At 36.6% G+C, this 11,872-nt stretch overlaps 1 protein-coding gene across 6 annotated transcripts in view; it reads right to left on the bottom strand.

Annotated features, from left to right (window-relative positions):
• LOC119590117 (cartilage oligomeric matrix protein-like) overlaps window positions 1–6,346 on the bottom strand; it is a 40,841-nt gene extending 34,495 nt beyond the window's left edge. For 2 of the 6 annotated variants that reach the window (XM_037938885.1, XM_037938887.1), the window contains exons 1-11: window positions 6,226–6,346; window positions 5,229–5,266; window positions 4,947–5,103; window positions 4,096–4,864; window positions 3,714–3,841; window positions 3,050–3,262; window positions 2,808–2,967; window positions 2,553–2,730; window positions 2,176–2,457; window positions 1,689–1,807; window positions 1,497–1,584 (exon numbers count right to left, since the gene is read on the bottom strand). In XM_037938885.1, coding sequence (XP_037794813.1) covers window positions 1,497–1,584; window positions 1,689–1,807; window positions 2,176–2,457; window positions 2,553–2,730; window positions 2,808–2,967; window positions 3,050–3,262; window positions 3,714–3,841; window positions 4,096–4,864; window positions 4,947–5,103; window positions 5,229–5,266; window positions 6,226–6,303 — 2,210 coding nt within the window. In that variant the 5' untranslated portion in view covers window positions 6,304–6,346. Of the gene's footprint in view, window positions 1–916; window positions 1,152–1,240; window positions 1,409–1,496; window positions 1,585–1,688; window positions 1,808–2,175; window positions 2,458–2,552; window positions 2,731–2,807; window positions 2,968–3,049; window positions 3,263–3,713; window positions 3,842–4,095; window positions 4,865–4,946; window positions 5,104–5,228; window positions 5,267–5,887; window positions 5,940–6,225 lie in introns of those variants that run through there. The other 4 variants (XR_005230241.1, XR_005230242.1, XM_037938889.1 and 1 more) reach the window with 4 other exon arrangements.
• Between the last annotated feature and the right edge of the window lie 5,526 nt (window positions 6,347–11,872).

The following is an 11,872-nucleotide window of genomic DNA, read 5'->3' as shown; positions in this document are numbered from 1 at the left end:
GTTTATATACATTGGCATTTTTGCTATCTAACGAGGGCGCTGGAGCACCGTTTAGGAACAAACACTTGCCTAATGCATTATAATGCTCTGTAATGACCCCCCACTTACCACATGCCTTGTAAGCAGCCTAGCAGGACTTTAGTGCACAGGTCATTTGCTTGCCGTGTGGGGAAGTGGTTGTACATTTTTACATTAGCAAGAATGTGCAAGTAATCTTCACTTCTACAATTTGGCAAGAGACCATTCTAGTAAATAGTCCATTTAGAGCATCATTAAGCTACATGCAAGAAGGAAATAATGCAAGACATTAGAGTGGCAGATTTTATAAAAAGTATCTAGAATTGTAAATAAAGCTTAAAAATCCCATGAAGCTATATGCTTTCTATACAAACACGACCGATTGAAATTTACTTTCATGTCCATTAGCTAGGCTAATACAGGTTAGAGCTGGCGATTAGAAAGGATATAGCTAGACAGAATATAGCCCACTTGGTGCAGCACGGCTAGTGCTATGCACCAGCCACGTCTGAAAAAAAAAAAAGGCTGCAGGACAAACCCAGTCGTCCTCTTGCTTCCCAGACCAGCAGCCAAGATACTAGATCTTGGTCATTAGATCACTGCTTGGGGGGGGGGGGGGTGTCAATGTTCACTTCTACCATATAGAATCTTTAGTAAATTGATTAGAAAAACCCTCAGGGCAAGTCAACTACAATCTTTCATGGTCATGTTTACAAATTAAAGTCTATCCTCATAGGATTTGGTAATCCAAATTGGGTTATTAGGTGCCTACATAATCTAGCCATTTTACCTCTGTTCTACATATAATCAAATCTTTCCAGACTAGCCAAGACCTAATAGAGGTTTAGCCTGGAAACTGCTAGCCATTTATAGCACTTGCTCCATACAAATTTCTTACCTTCACAAGTATACTTGACATTAGACCAAATAATCTCTTCTTGAGAGAAACAGTAGAGTCCCAATCTTCCTCCTTTCAGGGCATCATTATAAATGTTTCCAGAGTCCATGAACCAGATTAGTACCCGGTACAAGTAGAACCTAATGGTGCCAATATTAGGACGGTGGTGAAGTTGCCAGCGGTATGCCACATTTGGAGTCCATCCAATGCTGCCATCATGCCAAAGCAGTGCTGCCTGAAGTGCAAGATTGTTGGGTCAAAATTCAGCTTTCCTGGTACAATCTAGGATCAAATACCATTAGGTCTAGTGGGAGGCACCCTAGCTTACCTGATTGGGTGTGGAACCAGTGAGCCACAGGGCATCCCTAAGTGCTGTGCCAGGGCCTGTAGCAGAGTCTACCAGCTTTAAGGTAACACCCCTCTCAGCCTGGTTAAACCAGTTCTGTGGTCCCTTTTCCATGCCACAACGTAGAATTGGCATTGCTTTGGTATATAAAAAAAAAGTTTAGATTAGCACAAACTTGGCAATTGACCCCCCCCCTCCCACTAAAGGTTCAGTATTCCAAGCAGCTGGACTTACCCAAATACAAAGCCAACAAAGTCATCATCACTTGTATCTTCAACAAAGAAAGTGCCCTCAAAGTCGACATCAATCATTACATGGTCACCTAGAGGAGAGGTTAACATCTAATAAGAAATCCATTTTAGCCTAAGAGTCGAAATTTGGCAACTTATGGCCAATTGGTGCAGCAAGTTGGATACCAATACATACCCACTGCTAGAGCTGGATCAGAATTCACAGTCTGGTGAATCTCTGCACCATCGTCGTAGACGACCCATACTGGAGGGACACTTGCACTCTGTGGGTCTAGGGCTACCATTTGGAGTTGCCTAGAACATGGCAGTTCATTCACATGTAGGTTTTAAACCTTTCCCAAAATACTGTTAACTCTGAATCATAGCCCAGGCTTTGCCATCTAGTACAAGCTGATATTAGCTATAAATCTAATGTAGCTAGGGAAACTTAAATGTGCACTATTGGTTTACTTGCAAGTAAAATCAAATTAGAAGCCAATAGTGGTAACTAAACATTGGGTTTATGTTACATAAATGCTGTAGTCCAAGAGACTTAGCGACTTTATTCTACTATTGAACATGTTCCTAAGACATTATCCTAACAGTGTTTAACTATTAGTTATGCTGAAACCTACGAGGTCCTTAAATTAAGGATTCAAAACTTTGAATACAATTGCTCATACCTGAAGTCGGTAGCATGTACATTGGGATTTTTTATGCAATTGTCATCCATATCATTTTTTTGGTCACCATCAAAGTCGGGTGTGCAAGCATCACCACGGCCATCCCCATTACCGTCCACCTGGCTCGGATTTGGAATCATTACACAGTTGTCTGTAGTGTCATCAACACCATCGTTATCACTGTCTGCATCACAGGCATCACCATCACCATCACCATCTACATCCAGCTGGTTACTGTTGGCTACAGATGGGCAGTTGTCCACACTGTCATCCACACCATCACTGTAAAGGCAGTATTCAAAAGTCAAGGACATGTCCCAGTTTAAGAACTGGGAAGTTTCGTTTTTTTTCCAGTACTAGAAAAGCTCCACCCTTACCCATCCAAGTCGGTATTGCTATCACAAGCATCACCTAGAAGGTCTTGATCTTTATCTTCCTGTCCAGGATTAGTATTAAGGGGACAGTTGTCACAAACATCTCCAAGGCCATCACCATCAGCATCTGCCTGATTGCCATTAGCAGTCAGGGGACAGTTGTCTGCTGCATTCAGGGATCCTGGTTGGAGGAGAGTTTTAGCAGTAAAACATATTGTGCTATACTAAGAAGGCTCTTAGTATACCATTTGTGCATACCATCATTGTCGATATCGTCATCGCATGCGTCGCCCATTTGATCCCCATCAACATCCCTTTGGCTTGGGTTTGACACTGCAGGGCAATTGTCACAAACATCGCCTTTTCCATCCGAGTCTGCATCTTGTTGCGAAGGGTTGGCAATCAGGGGACAGTTATCCTGGAATGGAATAGTTAAGGTTGGAGCTTTATCCTTGTGCATAGTCAAGCTATGCATCAATTCAGCAGTTTCCCCTTCATACCGAATTAGTGTTGAATCCATCTCCATCAGCATCAGAATCACAGGCATCACCAAGTCCATCACCATCAGCATCTTCTTGCCCAGAATTTGGCCTATTGATGCAGTTATCCTTACGGCAGTATTTGCTTGCACATCCTAGTTCAGTGTCTGGGTAGCCATCAAGGTCAGAGTCGGGGGCACAGTCGCTACCAACACCAGCATACCCAACAGGGCACTGTTAGAGTGAAGGCATGTAAATTTAATATTCAATATGGCAAGGATTTGGGGTTGAACCCAATTGAAATGGTTGCAAGGCCACTTGCAACATGACGCCTGCAATTTCAGTGATTGAAAGCATATCCTGGTGAACTCGGCACTTAGATTTCCAATTGATGCTTAATGAGGAGCAAGTTCCAATATTATCCACTTGCAAGGAATAAAGGTTAAATACCACAAGTGCCACTTTTGGCAACAAAATCCCTTAATTTGTTAAGGGATTAGAGACCTGCCATATCCCCCACCCCACAAAATTGGCATCTACCAGTAAATTATCAATTTTAAACAAAGATACTTGAAATCCTTGTTGCCATTGCCAAGATTAAACTAGAAATTACCATCCATCTAATCAACTGGCATGTGGATTTTAATCATGCAGTCAAAACTAGAAATTGGATTGTGGAAGTCACCTGCAAGCCAACACAAGTTTCTCCATCACCAGTATATCCTGCAGGACATGGGCCACAGGTATAGAAAGGTGCCATGCTTGTAAATGTACAAGCAACCCCACTAAAGCAAGGATTTTGCAAACATGGATCTGCAAAGAAAGATGGTTTTAGAAGCACATCAAGGACACCATTACACTTTTCCTAGTTTGATTCAAGACCTTGGGTCTTGGTTGCCTGGAGTAAAAAAGTTTTACCATCATGGGATAAGAGGCCTACATTAGTACCATGCAAATTATAGCAGGTTTACATCTTGCTCTAGATATTGTTATCAGTAAATAAATTTTAACCGACTATATAAATGGAAAAACAATCATTTGGCACTAAAAGACATGACCAGACTTACCCGTCTCTGGACAATGGTCATCTGGTATATCACAATGGGCGAAGGGATAATCAGCATACTCCTCCGTTGCTTCTACACACTTTCCTGTCCCAAAGCTTATTTCATTCCACATGTATCCATTGGGACACTGATATCGCAGCTGTATCATTTGGCCAGCTTCCACGAAGCATTCAAAGTAATGCTGCATGTTAAGGGGGTCTGGAAATCTTCCCTCCTGTTGGCACACGAATTTCAAGGTGCAGGGATCTTCACAGGTCTTGGTTCTCTCATTGAACAAGTGGTTACCACTGCACATGTAGAACTTCTGCAGCCAACCATGTCTCAAGGGAATGCACGAGTAGTATTCACCACAGTTTTGGGTGTTGGCAAAGGTTCCAGATTTAACACATTCTGGGAAGCCAATCTGGTTTACACACTGGGCAGAGTTTTCATCAAACTCCTTACCTTCTGGACACTTGTAGGTTTCTGGCTGGGAGCCAGCATTCTCACACGAGAAGAACCTCTGTGGGTCATAGGGATCCACACGAAATTCATTTGGCCTCAAACACATGCACTCTGCTGGTTCATTAGGGTAGCATACAGCACCTCCAAAGCCAAGCTTATCTGTACAGTAGAAATCTTCTGTGCACTGACGAACCAAGGCTTGGCCCATTACACAGTGAACCAGAGTCCTGCAGTTTGCACACAAGAACCGGTTAGGTTGACTTTCACACAGATGTGACAAGGGATGGAAGTCATTTGTAACACTTCGTTCATGACGCGAACCACACTGTGGATGCAGAGAAAGTAATACATGATTAACACTGCCAAGCCATCATCAGTATACAAGGTGTAAAGTAAAGAAATCTTACCGGGGTTTTTGAACAAGTCATTGATGTAGCGTTGTACACAAATCCATTGCAGCGATCCCTTGTTACAGTGAAGCCACCAGTCTTTTTGGCTATGCAGTCCATGAATCCTCCACATGTATTAGGATCTGGAAATCTCCCTTCCCCAGGGCACTCGGACCTAGGGAGGGGCAGACCATTTGAAGTCTTGCTTTGTTGAGAAGCCAAGCATTTAAAATAGGCCACACAAAAACTTAAGCCATTGGAAAGGCCTGGGAGAGGCAAAGAAAATTCTATTTTACTTACCCATCTGTGGCCATTGCAATGGTCAGTCCCATCAATATCTGCAAGTAATTTGAATAAAGATTTAGTAGCCTTTTGTTAACTAGTTCATTGTATAATACCATTACTAATTGCCAATTCATTTGTTTAATTGGGCCCACTAAGGTCTTCTAGCTTAGCATGTTGCCGTGGTATCTTCAAGATTTGGCAACCAAAATTTAATACTTAAAACCAACAGATCAGTTGATGGGCAAGTAGGAAGCCGACTTCCGTATCATGAATCTTGGCAATATTAGAGGGTTTAGGCCTCCTTAACCCCCCCCCCACCCATCTCTATGGCAAGGGTATCTTGCCCTACTAAAATAGTAGGGAGCAAGACTAGGGAGGAAGGCTAGTCTTTCTGCAGAAGATTTTGCAGAGATATGTCAAGGGGAATTCTTCCAATGGATATTCCAAATGGAATTTGGCTAAAGATATGGAGTTTAATGCATAGCATGCAAAACTTGTAACCACTTCAAAACCGTTGAGCAGATAGCGAGATCTCATACCGATACGAGATTCTTGCCCAGGTCCTCCAGCAGAAGGCTTTAGGATGAAAGTGGGATTTAGACAAGCTTCATCGCTTTGACAAGCTAAGCCCCCCCCCCCTCCCACACGAACTAAGCTTTGAAGACATGCCTTACATTTGAACTAGGCATCAAGGGCAGGCGTCACCGACCTTGCCACCGTCATGTTCGGCACTCTAGAAGAGCCAGTTTGATAGTTACAATACGTACACCAAGAAAAGCCATTTTTACACTTGTACATATAGAAAATGATACGAAGTCACATTAAAAACACCGAAGCCCTGTGGCCATAATGCTCAGCAAGTAAAGGCGACCGAGACCGACGTCAAATATAAGATCTTAATAACAATCTTTCTTCCTTCACTCATCCCCCCCAAACGTCCATTACGAGCCAAATCTAATTCACATTCCTCCAGCACTAATATAAATAATCCGTGGTCACTTGCAATACTCACGGGGAGTATTGCGGAAAGAAACGCCATGTTGGTACAGCGTATGGCTACTGGACGGGGTTTCTTGGTATTTATAAACATTAAAAGAATGATAGGGAGAGAGATTCTACTTCCCCAATAGTTTTTGTGCGTCCATGCATTCCTTGCCTGCCATCTATGAATGCTGAGGAGGTATAGAAAACGGAGAATCGATCATACCGCGAGGGAAATCGTGTGTGATGCACTTAGCGCTTCACTCACGAATGTTACAGAGCCACATTGGAGAGGAAAGAAAGTAAAACACCAAGAAGGAAACGTTGAAAGTATATGGGACAAGTTTTACCTCCCAAGAAAAAGAAGAAAAAATATATCTAGTTATATATATATCTTAACAGAGATATAAAACTAGATATATTCAAATGCGTAGATAGATAGACAGACATATATAAATAGATCAAAAGAATATTAGATAGACGGACAGACAGATGAAGTGATATATTTTAATCGCCTAAATATCAAAACTTGAGGAGGCCCAAATTCGCTGGGTATCTGTCTTGCTTCAGTGAGCTCGAAGTCATAGGACACCTTACGAAAGAAACGAAGGATCTATTCGTGTGGTAATGGCAAAAGCTCCAGTTGCCCTGAAATTACTGTAATCATTATTAATAATATCATCATTCTTCTTCCTATTATTATTATTATTATTGTTATCATTATTATGCGTACTATTATTATTATAAATATTATTACTTTTTTTCTTTGTTTCTTTTTTCTCTTCTTTCTTTCTTTCTTTTTCTTCATTATTAGTGTCATCATATTCATGATTTCTTCATCTCCGTTTGTATTAGGGCCTTTTTATCTTTGGTTTTGTCTTTTTTTCCTTTTGAAAACCAATATACCGATTCTCGATGCAAAATTAAAAATAGTTTATAGTTTTTTAAAGTTTTTTGCCGCCTGATCTGAAAAACTGCACACACAAACCCCTTTGTGTCGGGTGTGTTTGTTGTATGTATGTATATACATTTTTAGATATGCAATTATTTATAAAACCCCACATAAAACAATACATATGTGTCATTTATATGTAATTTTACAAAAAATTTATATATATATATATATATATATATATATATATTTTATAAACATACATATCTTTATAAACATTATTCTTCATCTACTACATAAACACCCCCGGGCATCACACAACACACAACACACACGTACACCACACATATATAAAATTGATTGTGTATATATAGTTATTATATTACATATATATATATATATATATATATATATATATATATGTATATATATACATATATGCATACACATACATTTTTATACCTGTATATCTATCTATCTATCTACATAAACACACACAAGGTCATGCACACACACACACACACACACACAACACACACACACACACAAATATACTAGGTAATAACTTTTAAATTGTAATTAAAAATATATAAAAATTTTTAATATATGAATACCTAATTTTAAAAAATCATCTACTATCTATCTACAAAATACAACAAGGGCCACCCACACGCCACAACATATATATACATATAATTGTGTATATATACATGTATATTATATTACATAATAAATATATAAAATATAATATTATATATTATATATATACACATATATGGCATACACATACATTTTTATATACATGTATATCTATCAGTCTATCTACATAAACACACACAAGACCATGCACAAACACACACACACACACACACAAACCCCAAATAATAACATATGCATATGGGTATATATAATGATTGTATATTACACACACACACACACAACACCACCACACACCATATATTAAAATTTAAAAAATATATAAAATTTTATATAAAATTAAAATAATATTATTAAAATTTAGAATACTACATTTTTACTTAATTTTTATAATTAAAAACCCACAAAAAGGTATCCCCAACCCGCACCACACACCACCAACACACACCACACACACACACACACACAAAAATTTCAAACAATTATAATAAAAATTTAAATAAATACATATTTGTTTTTATTTATTTTTTTTTTTATTTATTTTATTTAATCACCATAAATTACATAGGGGATATTACAAATTTTAAATTTTTACACAACACCCCAAAACACATACTTTATAATTATAATATTATATAATTATATATTATAAAAAAATATATAATATATAAATGTAATATAATATATAGTATATTTTAATATATATAAATACAACATACTTTAAAATACAGTTTCTATCTCTACTACATAAACCACAAAGCCCCATGACAAACACACACACACACACACAACACACACACAACAACACACAACACACACACAACACACAAAACCACACCACAACAACCCCCTCACTCACACACACACATATATGTATATATATATATATTATATATTTTATATATATATAAAATATATAATATATAAAAACATATGTGTGTGTGTGTGTTGTTGTGGTGGTTGTGTGCGTGTTTTTTGTGTGTTTGTATGTATGTTAGTATATACATATACATATATAATATCATACATGTAGTATGATATTTTATTATTAAATTATATATATATATTATATATAAAATTTTAAATTTAAAAATATAATATATTATTATAATTTTATTATAATATAATTTTAAAAAAAAGAAAACATACACACACACACACCACACCCCACACACCACACACAAACACACACACACACATTATAAAAAAATTTTTTAAAATTACTAATTTTTAATATATTATATATATACATATCATATGTTATAAAATACACATGTACTGTATTTTACATGCATATGTGGTTGTGTGTGTGTGTGGTGTATGTGTTGTGGGTGTGTTTGTATGTATTTAGTAATACATATACAATTAGATATTCATATTTTTAAATCTTTATAAAATAATATATATATATATATATGTAAAGATACATATTAATACACACACCATACACACACACACACAACACACACCACACACCCCACACACACACACACACAAACACACACACATACACACATCCCAACACACACACACACACCCCCACACACACACACACACCACACACACACACACACAACACACACCATATATATATTTTATATATTATATATTTTTAAATTAATATATATATTATATACAAATGCATATGGTATATATACATGTTAGTATATTACAATATATACATACTAATTTATATGCTGACATACCCCCCCACACACACACACACCACACACACAACACACAAAACACACACACACACACACCCAAATATATATATATATATATATATATATTATATTATATATCATTAACATATAACATAATAAATATAATCCCTATTACCACCCCCCAACCACACACACCCCCACACACACACACACCACACACCACACCACACACACACACACAAAATAGATAAATTTTAAATTATATATATATAATATAAATAATACAATTATATTAATATATAATATATATATATATTATATATATATCTATATATATATAATAATATATTAATATATATAATATTTTTAAAAATTTATATTATATTTTAATATATCTATATATTAATTTAATTATATTATATATTTATAATATTTGGTGTGTGTGTGTGTGTGTGGGTGTGTTTGTGTTTTTTGTTGTAATGTATATACATTAATTATGATATCATGTGTGGTATATGTATATATAATATATATATATAATTATTATAATATTTTATTATATATTATATTATATAAAATTTTTTTTCCCATACACCACACATACACACAACCACACCACACACACACACACAACCCACACACACCACACACACACACAACTATTATATATTTTAAAAAATTTATTATATATATAAATTAAAATATAAAATTATACATATAATTAATGTAATATATATATAATATATTAATTATTTATATATATTTATAATATATTATATATATTATATATATTTATACATATTTGTATATAGTGGGGCTATAAGTGAAACAATCGTTCATTTGATATAAAGCATGAAATTTGGGGCATTTTTATTTTTTTTGTATTATATTTTGGGAAAAAAAAGTGTAGCCTTCAAAAATTCCAATATGGCGGGGGTTTTCCCAAGATGTGCCATAGGGCCTTTTAAGCAAAATATTGCAGTACGACTGTAAAAAAAAGTTTTTACTAAGATTTGATGAGCCCCTTTGCCTGATTTGTGGGGGGACCACCACAATCTTTCTGGGGGCCAATTAGGCAGCCATTTACAAGATGGCCGCCAAATGACGTTTATATACTACATACCCAAATCCAAGATCCATGTTTCAAAAAATACTCAACCTACTTGGAAAAAAAGTCCATTCCTGTTCTCAATTGGGAATTTTCGGAAGGGCAATACAGAGTAGAGTACAAATAGCCCATTTCTTTAAAACTTGCACCTTTCCACCACACTCTGTCTTGCATCCACACTTTTGGGTTTTATGGCAGCTCTTGGAAAAGGGGTTCCCACGTGTCCATACAACTTCCCAATCATCACCTTTTTTTTTAACCATCCCCCTCGAAGTCCCCTGAGGTTCTGGCTGACGATTGACCACTGTCCCCAAATTGACCTTCGGTAGGCTGCTCGTTTGGCATGTTGCTTCAGTAACTTTTGTGTTGGTGGAATCATGTCTATGCCTTTGTTTTCCGCGAAAAGAGATCAAGGCCTTTGCCTCGCTAAGAAATGTTGTACTCGAGGTCATAACATAAGAACCCATTTTTTTTCCAAACATGTAATCGACCCCAATCTAGAGGGCCTGAGCTAATTTTTTTCAAAGGTGGCAGAGGCACCACTGAAGACATTCCAGTTGCCAGGGCTGTCTTTTTTCCTTTGCCTTGAAACCTGACACAACGACACCATAAAAGGGATGGAAGAAGATTAATTACATAATAGCCCCTTTTTTGTGATATGTTACACCCTGGAAATATAGAAATTATGTTTAGTTTAATTTCTGTGTACATTCGCCTATGTAAAAGAGTGAGATTCTTTATAATTTGTAGAGTAAATATTTTTTTTTTGTCTCTGGGCACACGTCTGGCAGTAGCACTCTCGGGCAGAGCTGACCCCCCTGGGGGGCCCGAAAAGGACTATGAAAAACTCCCTTTTTATTTTTGTCAGAGCTGATTACAATGACCTATTTTATTTTTAATTTGGGGTATCTTTTCCCTCAACATCGTAGGAAAAAACCAAACAAAAAATATATACGAACACAACACAGTGAGTATACAACAACCGGCACTTAAAATTTGCAAGGAGCTTTCCGGTTTTTGTGTCTTGGCACATTTGGTTTAGTTTTCATTTAGGTGCATCGTCACGCTGTTTTTAAATTCGATATTTGATCTTCTTCACATATGAAGCACTGTCTTTAGGGGGGTTGAGGTCCTTGTCTCTTACCAAAGGACTCACCTGCCCCACCTGATGTGCTTGGGTAATCTTCCTCCCTTTTGTGGGTCTTTTAGTTTAGTTTTTATTGAAATACACTCTACACTATTGTGATACATTGCTTTATTTTATCAGCGTTTTCTCTATTCCCTCACCTTCCCACCTTGCTGGGGTAACAAAATTTGGGATATCGTTTGGGGATGGAAAAATGGGTACATTTTG

This window comes from Penaeus monodon, chromosome 26 (assembly GCF_015228065.2).
Source record: "Penaeus monodon isolate SGIC_2016 chromosome 26, NSTDA_Pmon_1, whole genome shotgun sequence".
Classification (NCBI taxonomy): domain Eukaryota; kingdom Metazoa; phylum Arthropoda; class Malacostraca; order Decapoda; family Penaeidae; genus Penaeus; species Penaeus monodon.
Note: the sequence above shows the minus strand (reverse complement) of the source record. Positions and strands in the feature narration are given on the sequence as shown.